Genomic DNA, 27,679 nt, shown 5'->3' on the forward strand with positions numbered 1-27,679 from the left:
TTGGCAGGGGGCAGATCGCGGCAGGGAAGCACATGGCAGGGGGCAGATCACGGCAGGGAAGCACATGGCAGGGGGCAGATCACAGCAGGGGGCAGATCGCAGTAGGAGGCAGATCGCAGCAGGGCGGCACATCAGGGAGCATGCAGGGGCCATCATGGGAAGCGCGCAATACTCACGTGGAGCCGGAGCGGAGGTGACATCGGCGGCGGCAGCAGCGGTGGCGTGGTACCACAAGTACCAGCCACTGCACGCTGCAGACATGTTGGGGGAGGGCTCACAGGCCAGCACAGGCCTGGGGAGGGCGGCCACCGGCAGATCAGACCGCCCCACTGCACACTGATTGGAGCGATTGCGCGTCATAGCACGATCGCTCCAATCAGTGCTGCAGGGGCTGGGGGCGGCATGTTTGAGGTCCACCTATGATATGCTGCTGCAGCTGCGGCATCTCATAGCTGGATCTCACAGGATCGCACTAATTCGGGCATTATTTTTGCCGAAATTAGTGCGATCGATGTGGTTGGCGGTTCAGATTTGAACAGCCAATCACATCGATCGTCGATAGGGGGTGGCGATGCCGCCCCCCCTGGGGTCAAGCAAAGGTCCCCTGCTGTAAGAAACAGCAGGGGACATCATTTGAAAGCCGTTGCTATGGCCACGGCAATCAAATGAAGTTTAGGCAGTAAAATTACGTCCCTGGTCGTTAAGTCACGTTAAAATAGGACGTAATTTTACTGCCCGCGGTCGTGAAGGGGTTAAAGGGTTATTCCCATCTTTAAGATCCTATCCCCAATATGTAGTAGGTGTAATAATATTACCAAATACCTCCAATTAGAAATGTAGTATAGTTCTCCTGATATAGCCATGTCTCTTACCTCATGTGGAAGGCATTGCAGGAACTTGGGTATCTATGGTGACGACCTTATAGTGACAACAAGGCCTCATTCACATGTTAGTATTTTTTCATCGGTATTTATTTGCCGAAGTCAGGAGTGGAACTGTCACTCTAGGTACGAAAAATTACCTAGCGAAGACGAAAGGGAAGGGGGTCCCTGTGTCTAGGGAAGAGGGAGATGGTGACTCCTGACCCAACCTACTGCTGGTCCTTGGGGTCCCTCACCATTCTAGATAGGTGCGGAACCTATGCGCCGAGCCGGATACCTGACTCTAAGTATTCCTAGTGCTGAACCCTAAATAGGGAACGGATGGGATGAGTTCTTCCTCAACCCCACCAAACACTATTGAAGACACAAGGAGGACACACAGGAGAACATGCATGAACTACTTAGCCACAGATGACACCGGTAGACGTTCAGCAATGATAATACAGAGGAGTACAAGCCACCTGCTTGCAACCAAGGCTTGAATGAACTAAAAAAAATAATCACCAGCACCAGTTCAAGGAAGAAAGGGGTACTTTAGCACCAAGAGAATGCTGATGATCAGAGCTGGGAGAGTTGAATCCAGCTGGAAAGCTATCTATACCAATGAATACTGACAGCAGGAACAATGAAAAGTCAGGGAGCATTTTGCCCAGTCAAACGCTGGGACCTTCTATGGCCAGAAACCACATGACTGTAACCCGTGACACACCTGTAACAGGAACTTACAGGGAAAAACTACAATTGAAAGATTGACTCCTGTTCTGTGTTTTTGAGACACTCTTGGTTTGGCCTACAAATACTGATCAAAAAAACTGATGTGTGAATGAGTCCTCAGTTCGTTTAGTTAGTTGGTCGTGGTCATAACCAGGATTTCCTAAGGTCCTGTAATGCCCTGCACATGAGGTAAGAGACATGGCTATATCAGGAGAACTATACTACATTTCTAACTGGAGTTATTTGCTAATAATATTATTATTACACCTACTAGATATTAGGATAGGATCTTGGAGATGGGAATACCCCTTTAAATCTTGAAAGTAACATACTAAGCCACGTGTAATCTGATTTTCCATTAATAATAAATGAAGCAAAAATAATCTTTCACTGAATAGGATCACATGTACTGATCACACGTCCGGCAGCCGAGCCGGCGTGTACAACATTAACTCTTTCCTTGCACTATATGCCAGGAAATCAGTACAAAAGCGTATTTCATTCCATAGAGTCATGGGACGGTGGCGCAGCAAGGCAGCGGTGTGGGATAGACAAGTTCCTGCAGGACACAGGGTCTGCCATGAATCAGAGTCTGGACACATGAATTCATTTTGTAGAAAACAAATGTAGTTTTGGTAAATCATATGACAGGAGTACCGTAATCTTTCCGCAGTCTCTTATATGGCTATATAGGCGTGTAATGTAATCCAAGATGCCAAGCACATGTTTCAGGAGGCGGTGCACCCAACAATCACCCAAGATATAAATTTGAAATAACATAGAAGGAAAAGTGCACAGCACTGCTTAACCTTTCAAGAGGTAGTGAGATGATCCCGTTTCACCACTAAGCAGTGTGGTTGTTGCTTTGTGACATCGGGCACAATCCTGAAAAAATTCCTGGTATGATGGAAGCTGCTGTCTCAACCGTGGTGCTATTGCCCAGACGAAGCCATCAATTCATAGAAAATAAAAGAGCGGGCAGCACTCTGCAGGTAGCTTCAGACAGCTTTATTTTTCGATGCTGACAGGTGTCCATGGACCCGTGAAAGCGCCCCTAGAGGTGCGAAACGGTACCGTCGTCCTCGTGCTCCCCTCCCTCCACTCCCTCATGTCTGTTACACCTGTCAGCATCGAAAAATAAAGCTGTCTGAAGCTACCTGCAGAGTGCTGCCCGCTCTTTTATTTTCTATCACCCAAGATATAAAGGGTCTTATTATATAAAAACGATCTAAAGACAATAAGACTGTGTGCACACAATGAGTTTATGACGCTTTGTATTTTTGCTATGTCAAAAACACACAACATCTTAGGCTACATGCGCACGCTACTTCTTTTTCGTGTTCACAAAATGCAGCCAAAACTGCACCTTGTCAGAGAGCCTGGAAATGTCAAAAAATGTAGGTGCTTTTTTGGTGCATTTTTGCTGCTTTTTTGGTGCGTTTTTGCTGCTTTTTTGGTGCGTTTTTGGCTGCAGTTTTGTCAACAATTGTTTCATGTATTTTTCAGTTCAAACAAGCCCATAAAGCTTGTTGAATTGGGAAAAAAAAAAAAAATTAGAAATAAATAAATAATTAAAAAAAACGGCGTGCGGTCCCCCCCAATTTTAATGCCAGCCAGATAAAGCCATACGGCTGAAGGCTGGTATTCTCAGGATGGGGAGCTCCACGTTATGGGGAGCCCCCCAGCCTAACAATATCAGTCAGCAGCCGCCCAGAATTGCCGCATACATTAGATGCGGCTGTTCTGGGACTGTACCCGGCTCTTCCCGATTTGCCCTGGTGCGTTGGCAAATCGGGGTAATAAGGAGTTAATGGCAGCCCATAGCTGCCACTAAATCCTAGATTAATCATGTCAGGCGTCTATGAGACACCCTCCATGATTAATCTGTAAATTACAGTAAATAAACACACACAAACCCGAAAAATCCTTTATTAGAAATAAAGAACACAAACACATTCCCTCATTACCAATTTATTAACCCCGACAAAGCCCTCCATGTCCGGCGTAATCCAGGATGATGCAGCGTCGCATCCAGCTCTGCTGCATGGAGGTGACCGGAGCTGCAGAAGACACCGCCACTCCGGTCACCTCCATGCAGCTAATGAAGACAGCCGCTCGATCAGCTGAGCTGTCACCGAGGTTACCCGCGGCCACCGCTGAATCCAGCGGTGGCCGCGAGTAACCTCAGTGACAGCTCAGCTGATCGCGCTACAGCGTGGAGCCGGCGGCAGGAGCGTGGAGCCGGCGGCAGGAGCGTGGAGCCGGCGGCAGGAGCGTGGAGCCCGGGACTTTCAGCGGCGGCGGTGGCGGTGAGATCTCCCCTGTGCGTGCACGCTGGGGACCGCGGTACTTCGGGGAACACGTGCAGGACGGGACTATCAGCGGCGGCGGCAGCGAGAGGGGGATGGACGTTGGCAGCTGAAAACATTGATTTTTTTTCCCTTTCGCTGCCGCCGCTGCTGATAGTCCCGTCCTCCACATCATCTCCCCTGTGCGTGCACGCTGGGGACAGTGGTACTTCGGGGAACACGTGGAGGACGGGACTATCAGCGGCGCCCTGGCCAAAAACTGATGCTCTAGCATATTTAGTGTAGGGACCTACAGACATGAGGTCCCTTGACGAGGGTGTAGGCTTACGTTTTATGGCCATAAATACCAACAAAAACCTCATATTTTTTTGTTTGTACAGGATACAGCCAGGCCCCTTTCTGTTGGGCCTTGCATTGTAGAGTGTCTGTCCGTGCATGATATACAGTGGAGTACGGCTTGGCAGCCCGCCTGATCTAATAGAAGGGCGTTACCTAATAGGCTGCGGGTTTGTGACTGTGTCATCTGCATGTGAACAGCGCTCTATGCAAGCCACTTGTGTGCAGTTTTATCATCTAGCAGTCACCTCCCCTCCATTCCATGAAGGTGTGTGTGTGATCTGCTTCTCCTGCACCTGTGATGCCTCCACTTAGTGGGGGTTTAGCTGTATCCTGCTAGAGCATCAGTTTTTGGCCAGGGCGATGTACACACTGCAGCCCAACTTGCTGTGAGTAATACTTGATTTTTGGAGGACATTATCCTCTTATTGTTGCTTTTTTTATATTTAGTGTAGGGACCTACAGACATGAGGTCCCTTGAGGAGGGGGTAGGCTTACGTTTTATGGCCATAAATACCAACAAAAACCTCATATTTTTTTGTTTGTACAGGATACAGCCAGGCCCCTTTCTGTTGGGCCTTGCATTGTAGAGTGTCTGTCCGTGCATGATATACAGTGGAGTACGGCTTGGCAGCCCGCCTGATCTAATAGAAGGGCGTTACCTAATAGGCTGCGGGTTTGTGACTGTGTCATCTGCATGTGAACAGTGCTCTATGCAAGCCACTTGTGTGCAGTTTTATCATCTAGCAGTCACCTCCCCTCCATTCCATGAAGGTGTGTGTGTGATCTGCTTCTCCTGCACCTGTGGTGCCTCCACTTAGTGGGGGTTTAGCTGTATCCTGCTAGAGCATCAGTTTTTGGCCAGGGCGATGTACACACTGCAGCCCAACTTGCTGTGAGTAATACTTGATTTTTGGAGGACATTATCCTCTTATTGTTGCTTTTTTTATATTTAGTGTAGGGACCTACAGACATGAGGTCCCTTGACGAGGGTGTAGGCTTACGTTTTATGGCCATAAATACCAACAAAAACCTCATATTTTTTTGTTTGTACAGGATACAGCCAGGCCCCTTTCTGTTGGGCCTTGCATTGTAGAGTGTCTGTCCGTGCATGATATACAGTGGAGTACGGCTTGGCAGCCCGCCTGATCTAATAGAAGGGCGTTACCTAATAGGCTGCGGGTTTGTGACTGTGTCATCTGCATGTGAACAGTGCTCTATGCAAGCCACTTGTGTGCAGTTTTATCATCTAGCAGTCACCTCCCCTCCATTCCATGAAGGTGTGTGTGTGATCTGCTTCTCCTGCACCTGTGATGCCTCCACTTAGTGGGGGTTTAGCTGTATCCTGGTAGAGCATCAGTTTTTGGCCAGGGCGATGTACACACTGCAGCCCAACTTGCTGTGAGTAATACTTGATTTTTGGAGGACATTATCCTCTTATTGTTGCTTTTTTTAGACTATCAGCGGCGGCAGCAGCGAGAGGGAAAAATCAATGTTTTCAGCTGCCAATGTCCATCCCCCTCTCGCTGCCGCTGCTGATAGTCCCCGTCCTCCACATCATCTCCCCTGGGGACAGCGGTACTTCGGGGAACACATGGAGGACAGGACGGGACCACTTGCCTGACCTCACTTCCTGACAAATCACCTGCGTTTTTGCTAGCAAAAACGCAGGTAAAAGGCAGGTAAAATGCACCACTTTTGATTAGCATGCATTTTTCCTGCGTTTTTGATGCCCTCATTGATTTCAATGGGTGACAAATGTTGACAAAAACGCAGGAAGAATGAACATGCTGCATTTTTTTTGTCACAAACTTTTGACAAAAAAAACGCTGACAAACTGCAATGTGCGCATGACAAATCTGACTTCTCATAGACTTTGCTGGGAAGTCAGATGTCAGAAAGTTCAGCTGACAAAACTGCAGCCAAAAAAGCAGCAAAAAAGCAGCAAAAAAAGCAGCGTGCGCATGTAGCCTTAGGGCTCACTCACACTTGCGCTAGTTTGACGCAAACGGAATCCGTCACTAATGTAGTATAGTTCATTTATTTACAGTAGAAGCGCGACATCATGTGGACACAAGCGGGTACTGCATGACACACACACGTGCCATAGTAACGCGCTTCCACTGTAAATAAATGAACTGTACTACATTAGTGACGGATTCCGTTTGCGTCAAAATAGCGCAAGTGTGAAACTAGCCTTATGGGGATAATTTGCAGGCTACCAGTGCTCTGAACCTGCCCGGTGCTGGCACTTAGAGCCCCGCTGCCTGGAGGAAATTATCTTTTTTCCTCCTGCAGCATTCGGTTTCCAGTCAGATAGGCGGTGCCGGTGCGGGTTCAGTCACCGCCCTGACTGACAGCCGGCTCTAATGCAGAACCATGGGCAGCACTAATCAGGGCCTGGCTGGGTTATTGCACCTGTGTATGTTTTGCTTTAAAGCATTACCGCGCTTCAGAGAATATAAACTTTGAAAAGCCGGTTGGGGACTATGACCCCTTGGATAATCAATCCAAGGCAGATCCCTGATGTCTTCTCCCTGCTCTGCTCCCCATGACTGACTGGTTCTTGTCTGTGTATAAGGAGAGACTGTCAGTCATGGGGAGCGGAGCAAGGAGAAGACACTAGTCACCCATGAAACATGGGGCCTGATAACTTATGAGGAGATGGCCGTTTCACGAATCATGAGCGACGGACGAGTCGCATGCACCTTGACCTAAATCCTACGCCAGTTCTTGCTGCAGTAGGATTTGGCATGATGAGCGGCAGTCGCCTCACCCTTGTCCAGCTCCACCTCCACACATTTTGGCGGATCTGGGCAAAAAAGGTGTGAGCGCCAAAATTTGCATCATTTTAGAGCAGCGGCAGGTTGCGCCGAAATTACGTGACTTTCCAAAGCCTTTTATGGAATTCTGAGGTAAAAGCCTTGATGAATCTAGCTCATTGTTCCCTGTGGCTTCTCAGAGTGTGTTTATCTGACATGGCAGACTCATTCCTTTTAAATGAATTATCCAGTCTTTTAAAATTGATCTTTGGCAGACGCCATCATATCGGCACCCGCCACCCCAACAAAATCAGACTGCGAAGTTTGTGCTTGTGTCACCGGAGACTCTAACTTTGCCCACTGTCATGGCGGCTTCAGGTCCTGTCCAGATTGGTGATTCTAACACTCCGCCTGAGATTCTCTGGTGTCTGGGAACAATGCAGGTGGTCTCAGGCATTGACCTGCCGTGTGCGGATTCATAGGCGGGCTAGCAAGAGTTAATCTCTGCTAGTCTGCTTGTTTGCTTTCTTTGATCACCTGTTGTGAAGGAGCCAATTACATCTGCTCCCCACCTATATATACTCCCTGGGTCCTTCCTCCTATGCCAGCATCTCTTAGCTGGTCTGGTGTTGCAGACTTTCTGGTGCTTGTTGCTTTGTGTGGTTGTGGAATTTACCCCAGTTGCCTTTTGTAGTTTCCTTCCTGCTCTTGTTTTCCTCCTGAATTTCTTATTGTCCTATCCTATGTGTACAGTGTTCCAGAGTTTTGGTTTTCCCTGGTCTGTTTTCATCTGTTTAACATCACAATCCTGCCCCAGTCCTTCCTTGGTGGGAGGGGAGAAATCAGACTAGCTTTGGTCAAAAGCAGGGCCAGGAACAAGACTCGGGCGTCTCCACCATTAGGAGTATCCCTGAGATTAGGGATAGCATAGGGCCTCTTAATGTGAGGGACAGCTTAGGAGCCCCTATCCCTCATTATCCATCAAGCTTGAATAAGAAAAAAAATATGGTGGCACATTCCATCACGTGGTGACGATCACACTGCGTCACTCAGCTAGCCATATAAAAGGTTTTTTTTTTATTTATATGGACACTTGTTGTGAAATTTGTGTTAAAATGGGTTACAACGTTCTTGTAAATTTTTGAAGCTTTCTCTTATACTTAAACTTATTACTGGTAAATTCCTTTAATGTTGATTGTGAGTTGTTACACACCCTTCCCAGCCGCTGCTCCGTTTTTTGTTGGCAAGCTGCAGCAGTGACATCACAAATATAGTGCATGTGACTGCTGCAGCCAATCACTGAGCTCAGCAGAATCTCAGTTTGCAGCAGAAGCTCCATCTCTGGGATCACATGGTAGGGAGTAAAACTGTCTGTGTAGTTTTAAACATCTTATTATATGTTATTGTTTACACAATTGTCACTATTGGTTAAAAAATGGCAGTCACTTTATAGATCGCGCTGTCACTTCTAAGACTTTGTTCACATGGAGTGTTTATGAGTTTAAAAAACGAGTTTCTTAAACAGCAACCGTTTCAGGAAACTTTTTTTTTTTTTTCCTTTTGAAAGGGGCCGATTAGCTAAGGGGGCTGACTAGCCAAGGGACCCAACAGCCTTGGGACTAGTCACTGGCCTCATTAGCATCTCATAAAGGATCTTTAGAAATACTTTTTCTAAAGATCTCTTTATGTATGCAGCGAGATACAGGGACGGTTATATAGGGATTAGCAGTATGCACCCAGAACCATTCTTGGTTCTGGGTGCATACAGGACTTGACAGGTTCCCTTTAAGGGTACCCTGAGTTTTATATGCAGATTTTTACCATAAACTTGAATTAGAAGCAGAAATTGTTCCTGTGCTGAGAATTTTATAAATGTGCCCCAGCTGTCTACTATGTAATGGGGCCTGCTCCAGATCATGGTCAGCAAATACCACAGCTCCTGGCCAGGAAGAGGGGAGCAGAACTCACTTATGATAAGGGAGTATACAGACAAAACAGCAGAGGCTCACAGCTGCTGCTTTCTCAGGTAACACATTTCCCTGCCTGTTTTTATCACAGGAGCAAGTGTTTGCAGAAACACTGCCTGTTTTATCACAGGAGCAAGTGTTTGCAGAAACACTCACTCCTGTGATAAAACAGGCAGAGAAGTGTGTTGCCTCACACAAACAGCTGTTAGCCCCTGCTGTTTCAGCTGTATACTCACTTAACATAAGTGACTTATGCTTCCTCAACACGGCCATTACATATTACATAGCAGGGGCACATTTAGAATATCTCAACACAGGTGTAGTGCAGTCATTACTTACGGATAGTACAGATGGAAGATTAGTCAGGCAATCCGGGGTCTGGTAGCAGGAGGTAACGGTCAGGTAACGGTCCGAGGTCAAAAGCCAGGAGGTCACTAAAGGAACAGGTAGCGGGCAGAGAGGAGTCAAAACAACAGTCCGGGGTAAAGAAACAAAGATCAGAACACAGCCCAACTAAAGAACCAGAATGTACGAGTGGCAAGGTTCTGTGAGGGCATGCCCAGTAAAGAAGCAGAGCAATTACCAGGAAGATGGAACACCTGAGCAAACAGCACCTCCCAGAACCAGCAAGGAAGCCTGCACTGTCACTCAACCTGCCAGCTCAGTAAGTGCTCACTCACAGTTGCGCTATTTTGATGCAAACGGAATCCGTCACTAATGTAGTACAGGTCATTTATTTACAGTGGAAGCGCGACATTGTGTGGACACAAGCGGGTACTGCATGACACACACACGCGCCATAGTGACGCGCTTCCACTGTAAATAAATGAACTGTACTACATTAGTGACGGATTCCGTTTGCGTCAAAGTAGCGCAAGTGTGAGTGGGGCCTAATCCAGGAAAACACAGCAGAGTATCTCCTTGTGTGCAAGATGCTCTGCACAGAGGAATCGTATCAATGCCAGCTCAGTAGTCTAGAAGGACAGCAGAGCATCTCCTAGTGTGCAAGATGCTCTGCACAGAGGAATCGTATCAATGCCAGCTCAGTAGTCTAGAAGGACAGCAGAGCATCTCCTAGTGTGCAAGATGCTCTGCACAGAGGAATCGTATCAATGCCAGCTCAGTAGTCTAGAAGGACAGCAGAGCATCTCCTAGTGTGCAAGATGCTCTGCACAGAGGAATCGTGTCAATGCCAGCTCAGTAGTCTAGAAGGGCAGCAGACGTTCTCCTAGTGTGCAAGATGCTCTGCACAGAGGAATCGTATCAATGCCAGCTCAGTAGTCTAGAAGGACAGCAGAGCATCTCCTAGTGTGCAAGATGCTCTGCACAGAGGAATCGTGTCAATGCTATCTCAGTAGTCTAGAAGGGCAGCAGAGCTTCTCCTAGTGTGCAAGATGCTTTGCACAGAGGAATCGTGTCAATGCCAGCTCAGTAGTCTAGAAGGGCAGCAGAGCATCTCCTAGTGTGCAAGATGCTCTGCACAGAGGAATCGTATCAATGCCAGCTCAGTAGCCTAGAAGGGCAGCAGAGCATCTCCTAGTGTGCAAGATGCTCTGCACAGAGGAATCGTATCAATGCCAGCTCAGTAGCCTAGAAGGGCAGCAGAGCATCTCCTAGTGTGCAAGATGCTCTGCACAGAGGAATCGGGACAACAGGAACATTTTTGCTCATTCTTTTTAATGCTTCTTTAGGGTTTTTTTAGGCGGATACACTCTGCAGAAAAAAAATGTACCCTGATAGTGTGTTCACAATGAGTTTTTTTGTTGTTTTTTTTAGAGCAGGAACTCTCCAAAATGTTCCTAAAAAAAAAAAAAAAAAAAACAAGAAAGAAGACTGTGTGACATACCCCATGGCTATTGAGTTTTTTTCAAGAGTTGTTGGAGCAGAAACGCTCAAAAAATCCATGAGTTTTAGTTGGAGAATTTCAACTTTAAAAACTCCTAAAATAACATAAAGCCAAACTTTCCAATAAAAACCTCATTAACTCCTCGTGTTTTTTAAAGTTCCTGCTCTGAAGATTCAGGGAATGTGCACACAGGGAGCGGTGACTGTACCAGTGCCTGTGTCATGGTCTTGTGATTCTCTGTGACCGGATTGATTAGAAGCGTTTTATGGCCAGAGATTATATAATGAAGACTGTGCAGAAAGCGATGACTGATAATGTGATAAGGCCCCTTTCACACATCAGTTTTTTGCCGTCAGTCACAATTCGTTGAATTTTGCAGAAAACGGATCTGGCGACTGATGCCACTGGATCCATTTTTTTCTCATCGACTTGTATTAGTGATGTGATGGCCTCACGTTTCATCCGTCGACAAACCCGTCGAAAAAGGTTTGCCCGTCGGACGGAGACGACGTCCACCGTAACGTTTTTTGTGTACGTCAAAAAAACGGACAGCGACTGATCCGTCGCCGTCCGTCGTTTGGTAGAATGGAAGCCTATGGATCCGTCGTCATCCGTCAAATGACCGAATCCGGCAACGGATTCCGTTTTTTTTTTAACTGAGCATGTGCCAATTATTATTTAGCAACCAGCTAGTCGGATCCATCGAAAAACGGATCTGTCGCATCAGTTTAGCCACAATCTGCGACGATCTGTCAATCTGTTGAGAAAACTGATAAGGCTCTGTTCACACTGAGCTCCTCTTAATGACTGTCTTTTTGCTGAGCTTTTGGAGGGCAAACTTGCTAAAATCCTCCTGAACAACTCTTATTTCAACGTCAAAACTTCAGCAAAAATACTGTGTGAACACATGGCTACAATCCCATGATCAGCAACAAAAACCGCAGCGTCTTTATAGTTCCTGCAAAGTGACACCAGCCAGGGAGCCCACGTGGGCTGCTGGTCACATGACATTCCTGCGAGGTGCACGTGCTCGAGCCCTGTGACAGCTCAGCGCGGTAAACAAGGGGCAAGGCCGGGTCCTAGCTAAGAGCCAATCCAAACCAAGGAATGTTTATACGCCCCTTTAAACCAAACAGTTCAGACATCTCATTGGCAGCGTGAAACAAATAGGCGGGGCTATGGGCTTGATCGCTAATTCTACCTAAACGTGACTTTGCCTGCGACATCTCGTGAGGGGTAGGCGGAGCCAGTTGTGTACGATGCCTATTTCAGCCAATCGGCTCTGAGTCTATACGTTATGCAGATCGAGTACAGACGCTCAACCAATGAGACCGATGTATAGAAATGGAACGTCAGAACATTCGTCATTGCGGTGCGCTTATTGGCTCGTGATATGTTAAGAGAAATCTAGAAATCACGCCCATTAATTGCGTCTTCGCCGCATGCGCTATGGCTATTGGTTAAAACGATAAGGGCTGCAGAGGATATTTGCATGTAGTCAACAATTCTGACCAATCAGCCTCGGAGGGTCATGAATAATGCAGTGACTTGGAGGCTGCTTGTAGCTAGTGCCCGCGCTCGGTAGTGACTCCGTGCCCGCAATGTCCGCACCGCAGCCCTCAGCTGAGGCCTCCCCCTCTCCGGCCGCACCGGGCTCGCTGCTCGGAGACGCCTTCCCGCTTGTGCTGAAGAGGCTCATAGAGAACCCTCCGAAGAGCCTGCAGGATACAGGAGACGTCGGTGAGGAGCTCTGCCCCGCCATGGCGCCTCCTCCCTCCCTGCCAACCGCCGCCATGAGCAGTGCCCGCCAGAATAGAGCCCGCCAGAATAGTATCTACTACCGGAGCCTGACGGGCCCGCCAGAATAGTGTCCGCCACCGGAGCCCGCCAGAATAGTGTCCGCCACCAGCCCTGTCACTACTAGCGCAGCACGAGGAGGGGGAGGAAACCCGACGGTGACACCGGGCCCTGCAGCGTCTGCTATAGGGGCACATATACCCCCGTGTGTTCTGTATATGTATATATATGACACATTCACGTGTTCAGCATATATAGGGGCACATATACACCCTTGTGTTCTGTATAGGGTAATGTGTATGCATACACCCACGCTGTTTGATGGGCCCCTGTGCAAAATTTGGACCAGCCCCTCCCCCCATGTTGGTCAGATGTATGTATACATTTAAGCTTTCTAAATCCTATAAAAACATACAAGTTGCACCCCCCCCCCCCATCCTGTACTAATGTCCCCCATCTTGGGCTCCTTCCTGGGAAGATTATCCCTCTTCCTGGTAAATATGTCCCTAGCCTGGGCTACTTCCTGTCAAATATGTCCCCCAATCCTGGTATATACTGTCCCCCATTCTGGTATATATGGTCCTCCCCGGGGCACCTTCCTGGTATATATGTCCCCCTACTGGACCCATCCTGGTATATATGTGCCCATACTGGTTTATATGTACCATTCTGGGCACATTCTGGTATGTATATCCCCTTCCTGGGCACATTCTGGTATACATATACCCATTCTGGCTTCTGTCCCCTTCTTGGTGTGTGTATGTGTGCGCGCATATATATATATATATATATATATATATATATATATATATATACCCCTCCATCCTGGTTTATTTGTCCCTTTTCCAAGCATATACGTCCCCATCCTGGTATGTATATCCCCCTCCTGGGCACATTCTGGTATGTCCCCAAACTGGTTTTTGTCACCTTCCTGGTAGATCTGTCCTTCTTCTTGTATATATGTGCCCCTCGTAGTATATTTGTTTGCTGCAAAAATAAAAACATTTCACACTCTCACTGGCTCTCATGTCGCAGGGGGTGTCATCTCTGAGCCGCAATGCATTTCAGCTGGATGTGCGCCCTCCGACACATATCCAGCTGAAGCAAGGCAGGGTCAGGGCCCCTCCACCATTCCGGCGATCTTCAGCTCACAGAGCCACCTACCTTTCCCCGCCGGATGCTGCATCCTCACCACCCCTGCAGCTCTGCTTGCCTTGACCTCATCACGCTGCCGCACGCTTGGCTGCGGAATGATGCGCTGGCGCTCTGCTCCACTCACATTGCTTCCCACAGGGCTTTGCATGCAAATTAGCCATGTGGTTGAAGTGACAAGACCAGGCCCCTCTGCTGTGACTGGGGCCTGGTGAAGAGGGGGCCTGGCCCAGGGCTTCATATAGCTAAGTCATTACCCTAGTCCCTGGTCGGGCCCTCCTCTTCACCTGTCTCCATACACCAGTTATGGTTGTCATGCCCTGATGACGACCCTTGCACCCACGGTTTATCAACCGTATACAACTCCAGGATTAGCACTTTAAATATAAGCTATTGGTGTTTGGTGATATTGATCATGTTGCGTCTCACAACTGCTTTTCTAGGTCTTTCAGTCTGGAGTGCAGTGAATTCTTTGAGATAATAAGTTTTGTAAATCATATAAACGACAGGAGACGCTTGGGGCGCATATAGACGGCAGGAGACGCTTGGGGCGCATATAGACGGCAGGAGAGGCTTGGGGCGCATATAGACGGCAGGAGAGGCTTGGGGCGCATATAGACGGCAGGAGAGGCTTGGGGCGCATATAGACGGCAGGAGAGGCTTGGGGCGCATATAGACGGCAGGAGAGGCTTGGGGCGCATATAGACGGCAGGAGAGGCTTGGGGCGCATATAGACGGCAGGAGAGGCTTGGGGCGCATATAGACGGCAGGAGAGGCTTGGGGCGCATATAGACGGCAGGAGAGGCTTGGGGCGCATATAGACGGCAGGAGAGGCTTGGGGCGCATATAGACGGCAGGAGAGGCTTGGGGCGCATATAGACGGCAGGAGAGGCTTGGGGCGCATATAGACGGCAGGAGACGCTTGGGGCGCATATAGACGGCAGGAGACGCTTATTATTATTATTATTATTTATTATAGCGCCATTTATTCCATGGCGCTTTACAAGTGAAAGAGGGTATATGTACAACAATCATTAACAGTACAAAACAGACTGATATAGGAGAAGAGAGGACTCTGCCCGCGAGGGCTCACAGTCTACAGGGAATGGGTGATGGTACAATAGGTGAGGACAGAGCTGGTTGTGCAGGGGTCTACTGGACTGAGGGCTATTGTAGGTTGTAGGCTTGTTGGAAGAGGTGGGTCTTGATTCCTCTTGAAGCTTTCCACGGTAGTGGAGAGTCTGATGTGCTGAGGTAGAGCATTCCAGAGTATGGGGGATGCACGGGAGAAATCTTGTACGCGATTGTGGGAAGAGGAGATAAGAGAGGAGCAGAGAAGGAGATCTTGTGAGGATCTGAGGTTGCGTGCAGGTAGATACCGGGAGACTAGGTCACAGATGTAGGGAGGAGACAGGTTGTGGATGGCTTTGTATGTCATGGTTAATGTTTTGAACTGGAGTCGTTGGGCGATGGGAAGCCAGTGAAGGGATTGGCAGAGTGGCGAGGCTGGGGAATAGCGAGGGGAGAGGTGGATTAAGCGGGCCGCAGAGTTTAGGATGGATTGGAGGGGTGCAAGAGTATTGGAAGGGAGGCCATTGAGCAGGAGGTTGTAGTAGTCGAGGCGGGAGATGATGAGGGCATGCACTAATGTTTTTGCAGATTCTTGGTTAAGGAAAGCACGGATCCGGGAGATATTTGTGAGTTGGAGGCGGCAGGAGGTGAAGAGGGCTTGGATGTGTGGCTTGAAGGATAGAGCAGAGTCGAGGGTTACTCCAAGGCAACGAGCTTGTGAGACTGGGGAGAGTGAGCAGCCATCAAGTTTGATGGAAAGGCTTATTCGAGGAGATGAGTGAGGAGGAGGAAAGACAATGAACTCTGTTTTGCCCATGTTAAGCTTTAGGAATCGCGCAGAGAAGAAGGATGAAATAGCAGACAGACATTGTGGGATTCTGGTTAGTAGAGAGGTAATGTCAGGTCCAGAGAGGTAGATCTGCATATCTTCGACATAGACATGATACTGAAAGCCGTGGGACTCTATGAGCTGTCCTAGGCCGAAGGTGTAGATGGAGAACAGCAGGGGTCCAAGAACTGAGCCTTGGGGGACACCGACAGATAGGGGGCGAGATGAGGAAGTGGTGTGAGAATGGGGTGCATACATCAGAGGAGGGACTGGGGCACAGACATCACTGGGGAGAGCACACAGCACTGGGAGGTGTGTATTGTATTGTACTGGGGATGGTGGGGCTGCAATTCATCTTCTGTGGGACGGGAGCCCATCGGCCTACTCCTTCAGTGTATTTTCATGCAGGGTTCAGTAGTGAGCGCTGCATGCTCGAGCTCGCAGCACACGTTGGGCCGGAAAGACGCGGATGCCGCTGGAGCATTGTGGACTGTGGGAATCTGCCCCAGAAAAGGTAATCTCAGGGGTTTTCCTTCCCCAGCCCTGTTTTACACTGTATTACTCATCACTTGCTAACGGTCACCATCGGCGTTCTCGTACTGTAGACCCCTCGAGCAGGGAGATGTCACCGGCACTGTATACATTACTGTACTTGACAATACTATACAGTGTACAGGCAGTAGATGGGGTAGTCCCTGAAACCCGGTCTCAGGCCCCACTCAATACCGTGTCTCTCGGGAATCAACGGCCGGTCTGACTCTTGACTGGCGCAGTGTGCGGCTTTACCATAAAGCCGGTGCTCTCAGGTGTATTGGCGTTGACTACGGCTCTGCTGCGGGCCTGGATTTCAGGCTTCTACTGGCATGGGACACAGATCTTCTGCTTGGCTCAGCTCTTCCAGGGGGTCTTTCTGCTCTCGGACCTTTCTGCGGCAATAGGTCTATAAGCCCACTTTGCTGACACCCATCCTTATGGGGCTCTGGCGCCAAGTCCTCTTCTTGGCCTGGCCCTGTCTTTTATATTTAGTAAAAGCATTACAGGTGTCACCTGACCCGGCGTCCCTTCTTATTCCGTCCCTGTGATGCAGGTAGTCCAGCATATCCATGAGCGCTGTATAACTGCTAGATCTGCACCAGAGAAAACACTGATTTTATCAAAATGACAGCAAACAGCTCAGTAAGTGACACATCGCTGGAATCGGGGTCTCTATGCATTATGCTGCTCTCAGATGGGGGAGCAAAATAGAGCTCCTAAAATTATATGGCCCTGTATTAATGAATCCCCCCTTCCCAAAAAAAATAAAAGCGCTATGTAAGCAACTTGCACAAATAATAATTAAAGATCCATTTGTTTTCCAGATAAATACAAGATTAAGTTGGACAAAGATGACGACCTTGATGGGACCTCGCTCGCCGTATCGGCTGCGCTCATGCCCCCCATTTGGGATAAGACCATACCGTACGACGGTGAATCTTTTCATCTGGAATATATGGACCTTGATGAGTTTCTGTTAGAGAATGGGATCCCGTCCAGCCCCACACAGCTCGCCCAGGCCATACAGAACCCGCTGATGCCCGTGTCTGAGCTGGAGGATGAAGAGGAGTCGGCTTCCACTTCTTCTAAATCCCCGATGTCACCCTCTGTTTTGCTGCAGAATAAAGAAGGTAGTAATTTCTTCTATATTACATAGGGCTTAATGCAAATCATGCCTGCTGTACTTCAGTCTATTATTTGCAATGGAAGACAGAGCCCTTACAAAAACCAACCAACCCCCCTGGTCTGTCACTCATGTACAGAAGGCTGTCCAGCTCCACAAGAGTCTTAATAATATTTCTTAACTTGTTTTCGCAGGACAACCCCATTATCTCCTATCCACATGATATGTGCCCACCTATTGATCAATGGGACCCCCACTGACAGGCAAAGCAGAGCACTTTTCCCCATTAGAGTGGAGCAGCGCGCATGCTCAGCCCCCGCTCCATTATTTTCCTATGGGGCTGCCGAGCGCTGTGCTCCTTTTCTGGCAGCCCCCATAGAGGATGAACAAAGATTGTATCTTGTGGATAGGTGATAACGTGTTTTCACAGGACAAGCCCTTTAAGTAATTTTATCAAGACTGCATTTTTTTCCCATTACACATTTATCAGTCCCATAAGGGGACATGCTTTGATCATTTGCAAAAAATACACCTCTTATATGTAGCAATATGTCTTAACCCCCAGGCGATTTTCCGTTTTTGTTTTTTGCTCCCCTTCTTCCAAGAGCTGTAACTTGTTTTATTTTTCCGCCAATCTTGCCATATGATGGCTTGGGTTTTCTTTGCGGGTCGAGTTTAATTTTTTAATAAAACCATATGTTTTACCATATAGTGTACTGGAAAACGGCAAAAACATTCCAAGTGCAGAAAAAAATTGCAAAAAAAGTGCGATTGTATGATGGTTTTTGGATATTTTATTCATTGTGTTTACTATATGGCAAAATTAATGTGTCGGTGTGATTCCTCAAGTCGGTACGAGTCCGTAGACACCAAACATGTATAGGTTTAAAAAAAATTCAGACATTTGTCCCAAAAAGTGGCACACTTTTTGTGCCATTCTCCGCTACCCATTGTGCTCTCATTTTTCAGGATCTGGGGCTCAGTGATGGCTTATTTTGTGCGTCTCGAGCTGACATTTTTAATGATACCATTTTTGCGCAGATGCTACGTTTTGATCGCCTGTTATTACATTTTGGGTAAAATTTGCAACAACCAAAAAATTTAATTTTGGCGTTTGGAATTTTTTTGCTGCTATGCCGTTTACCGGTCAGGTTAATTGATTTTATATTTTGATAAATCAGGCGTTTCCAATACCAAATGTGTGTGTATATTTTTTTTTTTTTTTTTTTTTTTTTTTTACCCTTTCATTTTCAATGGGGAGAATAGGAGGGATTTGAACTTTTTTTTTTTTTTTTTTTTTTTTTTCGAACTGTATTTTATTTTACTAGTCTCCCTAGGGGGCTATAAGGATCAGCTGTCTAACCGCTGATTCATTTCTGTAGATCAGAGCTGCTCAGATCAGCAGAAATGATTGTTTTCTGTAACAGCCAGTGCTCTTAATAGTCATAATAGCACAGGAGTCATCACATAACTTTGTGCTACCATGGCAACAAATGGCTGCACGTGATCACGTCGTGGACTCCTATGGCAGCGGGTAAGTGCACGTTACTCGCTCTGGGCATTAAAATCGTGCTGTCACATTTTGACTGCGCTATTTAAGGGGTTCACAGGCGTGGGTGGATCGCAGATCCTCCTGCGCCTACGAGGCACGTATGTCTGCTGTTCAATCAGCTGACATGTGCGGGGATCCCCTCAGGCTCACCGCAGCAGCCAGCGGTGATCATGCCTTCATGATTTAGGACATACCGGTATGTCCTCGGTCATCAAAGGGTTAAAGAAGCACTCCCATGAATATTTATTTTCTTTCATTAAATCTATATATACCTGTATGGTGTGTAGTGTCAGTGTGTTAATATACTCACCCACCGCCGCCTTCTCCAGAGTCCAGCGCGGTTCTTCTCCTCTTCTCAGTGACATCACCACAGTTGCTACTATCTAGCTCACCCTTTGCTCAATATGTGACCTGGATGTCTCTTTTACAATGCAAGTCTATGGAGCTTCGTTCTGACAGTCCATACACTTACATTGTAAAAGCCGCACATAGCACAGTGTGACCAGGAGAGTCTGCAGAGCGGTGACATCACTGAGAAGAGGAGATAAACAGCGCTGGATACCGGAGAGAGCGGCAATAGGTGATGAGTTGGAATTAATGGTGCTATAATAATAAATAATAATAATAATGAATACATTAATATACTTGTACTTCATTACATGCATATATACACAGATTTTAATGAAAAATAAATATGCTTGGGAGGGCTTCTTTTAGGAGGTATTCTCATCTCTAAGATCCTTTCCCAATATGTAGTAGTAATATTAATATCAAATATCTCCAATTAGAAATGTAGTATAGTTCTCCTGATTATCTATGTTGCTTACCTCATGTGCAGGGTATTGCAGTAAGTTAGGTATCCATGGATACAGTGCTTGAGCATTAGTCGCTAGTGGTCGAAACTATGGATACCTAACTTACTGCAATGCCTTGCTCATTAGGTAAGCGATATAGCTAATCAGGAGAACTATACTACATTTCTAATTGGAGGTATTTGCTAATATTATTATTACACCTACTAGGATAGGATCTTGGAGATGGGAATACCCCTTTAAGCCTTCTTGTCTGTTCAAATAGTTGATCGGAAGGTGTGCCAATAGTCGGACGCCCTTTGATCTAGTATTGGTGGTTTATCCTAAGGATAAAAGGTGTTATCTAAGGCTACTTTCACACATCAGTTTTCTGCATTCAGGCACAATCCTTTTTTTTCCTGATCCAAAGGATCCGGCAAAAAAATGTAAAACCGGATCCGGTTTTTAACGGATGCGTACAAAACCGGATCCGGTGGATACGGTTTGCATCCGTTTTGTCCGTTTTTTTTTAAGGATCAGCTTTTTTAATTAATTTGGAGCATGCGCAGTAGCCGCATCCATTTTTCTTTGTCGCTCCATTGGGAGACCCAGACAATTGGGGTGTATAGCTTCTGCCTCCGGAGGCCACACAAAGTATTACACTTTAAAAAGTGTAACCCCTCCCCTCTGCCTATACACCCCCCCGTGCATCACGGGCTCCTCAGTTTTCATGCTTTGTGCGAAGGAGGCTGACATCCACGCATAGCTCCACATCTTGGTCAGCAGTAGCTGCTGACTAGGTCGGATGGAAGAAAAGAGGGCCCATAACAGGGCCCCCAGCATGCTCCCTTCTCACCCCACTCTGGTCGGCGGTGCTGTTAAGGTTGAGGTACCCATTGCGGGTACACAGGCAGGAGCCACATGCTGTTTTCCTTCCCCATCCCTTAATGGGCTCTGGGTGAAGTGGGATCCTAATCGGTCTCCAGGCACTGAGGCCGTGCTCCCTCCGCAGCCCCTGGGGAATCTGCTGGACAGGAGCCGGGTATCGTCAGGGACAAGGCCCTGCTACTGTGAGGTACTCTTTGTCCCCCTGGGGGACCGCGCATGGAGCGCTTGTGCCATACACACTGCAGCACTGCTGGGTGTGTTAGTGCGCCGGGGACTACCGCGCCGGCCGCGCTTATTTGCCGGCCGCGCTTATAACTTTAGTCCCCGGCTTTTGCGGCCTAGTATCGCATATTCCCGCCCCCAGGCCTGCCAGTCAGGGGAAGGGCGGGACGCTGCACAGGACGTCAGCGCTGAGGGCTGGAGCATACTCTGTATCCTCCTCCCCCCTCATTCAGCACAGTGGGGCTCCAGATTCCCGCACTTTCTAGGGCACGCCCACGGCCCCCTCCTCCCCACAGAACGCCGGCAGCCATTCCTGTCAGCACTTCTGACGCTGGAGAGGAGAGACAACACGGCTCTGGGAGACCCAGGCAAGGGAATCTGGTGATCACACAACCGCTTTGAGCGGTCGGTAAGCAGCACCTGGGTGCTGGCCCCACTGAGTGCCGAAGTGTACATATATATATATGCTTATATGCTATACATTTACACTGTACGGTCACACTGTTGATTTTTGGCTATATACCCTCCTGGATTGTACTCAGAGGAGACAACAGCATGTCGTCCGCAAAAAGCAAGGGTGCCAAAGCACAGGCTTACTTTGCAACCTGTACCTCATGTGCGGCTATACTACCGGCAGGTTCCACCGATCCTCATTGTGTGCAATGCTCGGCCCCTGTGGCACTTACTCAGCCGGAGCCTCTGCTACTGGTGGCCCAGGTGGAACCACCTGCTACCACTGTCCAGGTGACAGGGACGGAGTTTGCAGTATTTGCTGACAAACTGTCTGAGAGTATGGATAAATGGTCTGCTAAGATACTAGAAGCCTTACAGTCCAGACCGGTGACTCAGGCCACGGGCACTGTTCAATCATTGACCCCAGGCCCCCCTCAGTTGGAGCAGCAAAGTGCTCCTGGGGTGACCCATAGGTCCCAGGGTGAGGTCTCTGACACGGACCGCAGTCCCAGGCCGCCTAAACGGGCTCGCTGGGAAATTCCCTCGACCTCATCACACTGTTCAGGGTCTCAGCAGGAGGACTCTCTGGATGATGAAGCGGAGGTAGCAGATCAGGATTCGGATCCTGATGCCGCTCTCAACCTAGATACACCTGAAGGTGACGCCATAGTGAATGACCTTATAGCGACCATCAATCAGGTGTTGGATCTTTCTCCCCCAGCTCCTCCAATTGAGGAGTCAGCTTCTCAGCAGGAGAAATTCCGTTTTAGGTTTCCCAAGCGTACAATGAGTATGTTCCTGGATCACTCCGATTTCAGAGAGGCAGTCCAGAAACACCGAGCTTGTCCAGATAAGCGTTTTTCCAAGCACCTTAAGGATACACGTTATCCCTTCCCCCCTGACGTTGTCAAGGGCTGGGCTCAGTGTCCCAAGGTGGATCCTCCAGTCTCCAGACTGGCGGCTAGATCCATAGTTGCAGTGGAAGATGGGGCTTCACTCAAAGATGCCACTGACAGACAGATGGAGCTCTGGTTGAAATCCATCTATGAAGCTATCGGCGCGTCTTTTGCTCCAGCATTCGCAGCCGTATGGGCACTCCAAGCTATCTCAGCTTGTCATGCGCAGATTAATGCAGTCACACGTACGTCTGCTCCGCAAGTGGTGTCCTTAACCTCTCAGGCGTCGGCGTTTGCGTCCTACGCCATTAATGCTGTCCTGGACTCTGCGAGCCGTACGGCGGTAGCATCCGCCAATTCGGTGGCAGTCCGCAGGGCCATGTGGTTACGTGAATGGAAGGCAGACTCTGCTTCCAAAAAGTTCTTAACCGGTTTGCCATTTTCTGGCGACCGTCTGTTTGGTGAGCGATTGGATGAAATCATTAAACAATCCAAGGGAAAGGACTCATCCTTACCCCAGTCCAAACCAAACAGACCTCAACCACGGAAGGTACAATCGAGGTTTCGGTCCTTTCGGTCCGCGGGCAGGTCTCAATTCTCCTCGTCCAAAAGGCCTCAGAAGGATCAGAGGAACTCCGATTCATGGCGGTCTAAGTCACGTCCTAAAAAGACCGCCGGGGGAACCGCTCCCAAAGCGGCCTCCTCATGACTTTCGGCCTCCCCAAACCGCATCCTCGGTTGGTGGCAGGCTTTCCCGCTTTTGCGACGCCTGGCTGCCACAGGTAAAAGACCGTTGGGTGAGAGACATTCTGTCTCACGGTTACAGGATAGAGTTCAACTCTCGTCCTCCGACTCGGTTCTTCAGAACATCGCCGCCCCCCGAGCGAGCCGATGCTCTTCTTCAGGCAGTGTGCACTCTGAAGGCAGAAGGAGTGGTGATCCCTGTTCCTTTTCAGCAACAGGGTCACGGTTTTTACTCCAACTTGTTCGTGGTGCCGAAAAAGGACGGATCCTTCCGTCCTGTTCTGGACCTAAAACTGCTCAACAAACATGTAAAAACCAGGCGGTTCCGGATGGAATCGCTCCGCTCCGTCATCGCCTCAATGTCCCAAGGAGATTTTCTAGCATCAATCGACATCAAAGATGCTTATCTCCACGTACCGATTGCTCCAGAGCATCAGCGCTTCCTGCGTTTCGCCATAGGGGACGAACACCTTCAGTTCGTGGCACTGCCTTTCGGCTTGGCGACAGCTCCACGGGTCTTCACTAAGGTCATGGCAACAGTAGTAGCAGTTCTGCACTCTCAGGGACACTCGGTGATCCCTTACTTAGACGATCTGCTTGTCAAGGCACCCTCTCAAGTGGCATGCCAACACAGCCTGAGCATTGCTCTGGAGACTCTCCAGAGTTTCGGATGGATCATCAATTTTCCAAAGTCAAATCTGACACCGGCCCAATCACTGACATATCTTGGCATGGAGTTTCATACTCTCTCAGCGATAGTGAAACTTCCGCTGGACAAACAGCGTTCACTGCAGACAGGGGTGCAATCTCTCCTTCAAGGCCAGTCACACCCCTTGCGGCGCCTCATGCACTTCCTAGGGAAGATGGTAGCAGCAATGGAGGCAGTTCCTTTTGCGCAGTTTCATCTGCGTCCACTTCAATGGGACATTCTCCGCAAATGGGACAGGAAGTCGACGTCCCTCGACAGGAACGTCTCCCTGTCTCGGGCAGCCAAGGCTTCCCTTCAGTGGTGGCTTCTTCCCACTTCTCTGTCGAAGGGGAAATCCTTCCTGCCCCCATCCTGGGCTGTGGTCACGACGGACGCGAGCCTGTCAGGGTGGGGAGCGGTCTTTCTCCACCACAGAGCTCAGGGTACTTGGACTCAGCCAGAGTCCTCCCTTCAGATCAATGTTCTGGAGATAAGGGCAGTGTATCTTGCCCTAAAGGCGTTCCAGCCGTGGCTGGAAGGCAAGCAGATCCGAATTCAGTCGGACAACTCCACAGCGGTGGCATACATCAACCACCAAGGCGGAACACGCAGTCGGCAAGCCTTCCAGGAAGTCCGGCGGATTCTGCTATGGGTGGAAGCCACAGCCTCCACCATATCCGCAGTTCACATCCCGGGCGTAGAAAACTGGGAAGCAGACTTTCTCAGTCGCCAGGGCATGGACGCAGGGGAATGGTCCCTTCACCCGGACGTGTTTCAAGAGATCTGTTGCCGCTGGGGGATGCCGGACGTCGACCTAATGGCGTCCCGGCACAACCACAAGGTCCCGACATTCATGGCACGGTCTCAAGATCACAGAGCTCTGGCGGCAGACGCTTTAGTTCAGGATTGGTCGCAGTTTCAACTCCCTTATGTGTTTCCTCCTCTGGCACTGTTGCCCAGAGTGTTACGCAAGATCAGGTCCGACTGCCGCCGCGCCATCCTCGTCGCTCCAGACTGGCCGAGGAGGTCGTGGTACCCGGACCTGTGGCATCTCACGGTGGGCCAACCGTGGGCACTACCAGACCGACCAGACTTGCTGTCGCAAGGGCCATTTTTCCATCTGAATTCTGCGGCCCTCAACCTGACTGTGTGGCCATTGAGTCCTGGCTCCTAGCGTCCTCAGGGTTATCTCAAGAGGTCATTGCCACTATGAGACAGGCCAGGAAACCAACGTCAGCCAAGATCTATCACAGGGCTTGGAGGATCTTCTTAGCCTGGTGCTCTGATAAGGGGTTTACCCCCTGGCCGTTTGCCTTACCCACGTTTCTTTCCTTCCTTCAATCCGGAATGGACAAGGGTTTGTCTCTCGGCTCTCTCAAGGGACAAGTCTCTGCGCTCTCCGTGTTTTTTCAAAAGCGTCTAGCCAGGCTTCCGCAGGTCCGCACGTTCCTGCAGGGAGTTTGCCACATAGTCCCTCCTTACAAGCGTCCGCTGGAACCCTGGGATCTCAACAGGGTTCTACGGGCTCTTCAGAAACCACCTTTTGAGCCGCTGCGGGATGTCTCTCTATCACGTCTTTCGCAGAAGGTGGCATTTCTAGTGGCAGTCACATCACTCCGAAGAGTGTCAGAGCTTGCAGCGCTGTCATGCAAAGCCCCCTTCCTGGTATTTCACCAGGATAAGGTGGTTCTGCGTCCGGTCCCGGACTTTCTCCCCAAAGTGGTGTCCCCTTTTCATCTCAATCAGGATATCTCCTTACCTTCATTTTGCCCTCATCCAATTCACCAATGTGAAAAGGATTTGCATTTGTTAGATCTAGTGAGAGCACTCCGGATCTACGTGTCTCGCACGGCGCCACTGCGCCGTTCTGATGCGCTCTTTGTCCTTGTCGCTGGCCAGCGTAAGGGGTCGCAGGCTTCCAAGTCAACCTTGGCTCGGTGGATCAAGGAACCGATTTTTGAAGCCTACCGTTCTTCTGGGCTTCCGATTCCTTCAGGGCTGAAAGCCCATTCTACCAGAGCCGTGGGTGCGTCCTGGGCATTGCGGCACCGGGCGACGGCTCAGCAGGTGTGTCAGGCAGCTACCTGGTCTAGTCTGCACACTTTCACGAAACACTATCAAGTGCATACCTATGCTTCGGCAGATGCCAGTCTAGGTAGGCGAGTCCTTCAGGCGGCGGTTGCCCACCTGTAAGAGGAGGGCCGTTGTTGGCTCTTTTTCTCAGGGTATTCTTTTACCCACCCAGGGACTGCTTTTGGACATCCCAATTGTCTGGGTCTCCCAATGGAGCGACAAAGAAGAAGGGAATTTTGTTTACTTACCGTAAATTCCTTTTCTTCTAGCTCCTATTGGGAGACCCAGCACCCGCCCCTGTTCCCTTCGGGCTGTTGTTCTTTTGTGTACACATGTTGTTCATGTTGAATTGTTCTTTGGTTCATGGTTTAAGTTCTCCGAACATCCTTCGGATTGAATTTACCTTAGACCAATTTATAAGTTTCCTCCTTCCTGCTTTTGCACCAAAACTGAGGAGCCCATGATGCACGGGGGGGTGTATAGGCAGAGGGGAGGGGTTACACTTTTTAAAGTGTAATACTTTGTGTGGCCTCCGGAGGCAGAAGCTATACACCCCAATTGTCTGGGTCTCCCAATAGGAGCTAGAAGAAAAGGAATTTACGGTAAGTAAACAAAATTCCCTTCTTTACCGCATTGCGCCGGATCCGGCGTCCATAGGCTTTCATTGTAAAACTTGCCGGATCCGTCGCAATGCGTTTTTTTGCCGGACAAAAAAACGTTGCAAGACACGTTGCCTCCGGCCGCCGCTTTGATTAATTTTGCCGCATCCGGAAAAAAAACGGATGCAACGCAAAGCCATCAGGTACAATCCGGTAACAATGCAAATCTATGGGGATAAAACGGATGCGGTACCGGATCCGTTTAACCCGTTTTTTTCCGGATTGTACCTGATGGAAAAAAACTGATGTGTGAAAGTAGCCTAACTTAAGTTTGCAAAGAACATCAGCAAGAAAATGTCCTTGGCTTATGTAGGAGCCTTTTTTCCCTACTGTGTTAAATGTGTAGACTGGTTTTTAAAGAGAACCTAAGCAAAGACAGAAAACTAAAATACAGACATTAACATGGGGAAGTAATGGCTGATCTCCCCTATTAGCACTTTGGGGGTACCATCTACTAAACTGCCTCCCTAAAGTGCTAACTGGAGCTCTGCCAGTGATCGCACCCTGGAAGGGGTTAGATGATCCTTCCTAGAGCTGCTGATGCACATTTACTGCTGGATCTGAATATATACATTGCCTCTTCATAGAGGATGAGAGCTAGAACTCTAGCGCCACCTTGTGGGGCAGCAATTCTAACAGTCAAGCCAAACTGCTGATTCTCACCCAACCCACTGAAGTTTCTCGTTTTATAGAGCGAGGTCCTGAACATCATTTCTAGATCTAGTTGCATTTCGTCTGGTTAGTGAACCATTTCGTATAAGGAAATACAGTTTTACCATTTAGTAAATTTGCCTGTTTGTTTCTGCAACATAGAAGTCTCTATAAAAGAAGAGTCGGATCCGCCAAGTCCTGTCGATCCAGAAAAGGTAGAAGTAGAAGTGAACTTCAATCCGGACCCCAGTGACCTGGTGCTCTCCAGCGTGCCGGGAGGGGAACTTTTTGATCCAAGAAAACACAAATTTGCGGAAGAAGAGTTGAAGCCACAACCCATGATCAAGAAGGCCAAGAAAGTTTACGTCCCAGAGGATCTGAAGGTGTCCAAACTTGTGCTACTTTTTCCCCTTTGTTTCTAATGTTTAGCAGTATTTTACAGCGTATAATATTATACGGTAGCACAAGATAGAAAATCTTTCATATAACGTATTTTTCGTTTTATAAGACACACCGGATTATAAGATGTACCCTAAATTTGCAAAAAAAAGTAAAGGGAAAAAAATGAGGTATGACTTATAATACGGTGGTGTCTTACCTGGGGGGGCAGAGGCGGTGGTGGAGCAGTGGAATCCTAGGAGGCAGGGGCGGAGCAGTGGAATCCTAGGAGGCAGGGGCGGTGGTGGAGCAGTGGAATCCTAGGAGGCAGGGGCGGTGGTGGAGCAGTGGAATCCTAGGATG

The 27,679-nt window shown here is 48.8% G+C and overlaps 1 protein-coding gene across 3 annotated transcripts in view; it reads left to right on the top strand.

Moving 5' to 3' along the window:
• Window positions 1-27,679, top strand: part of TEF (TEF transcription factor, PAR bZIP family member) — a 63,830-nt gene that overhangs the window by 22,414 nt on the left and 13,737 nt on the right. The window contains exons 1-3 of one of the 3 annotated variants that reach the window (XM_075321800.1): window positions 12,345-12,555; window positions 17,023-17,328; window positions 27,101-27,321. In XM_075321800.1, the coding sequence (XP_075177915.1) occupies window positions 12,417-12,555; window positions 17,023-17,328; window positions 27,101-27,321 (666 nt within the window). In that variant the 5' untranslated portion in view covers window positions 12,345-12,416. Of the gene's footprint in view, window positions 1-12,344; window positions 12,556-17,022; window positions 17,329-27,100; window positions 27,322-27,679 lie in introns of those variants that run through there. The other 2 variants (XM_075321799.1, XM_075321801.1) reach the window with 2 other exon arrangements.

This window comes from Anomaloglossus baeobatrachus, chromosome 8 (assembly GCF_048569485.1).
Source record: "Anomaloglossus baeobatrachus isolate aAnoBae1 chromosome 8, aAnoBae1.hap1, whole genome shotgun sequence".
Taxonomy (NCBI): Eukaryota; Metazoa; Chordata; class Amphibia; order Anura; family Aromobatidae; genus Anomaloglossus; species Anomaloglossus baeobatrachus.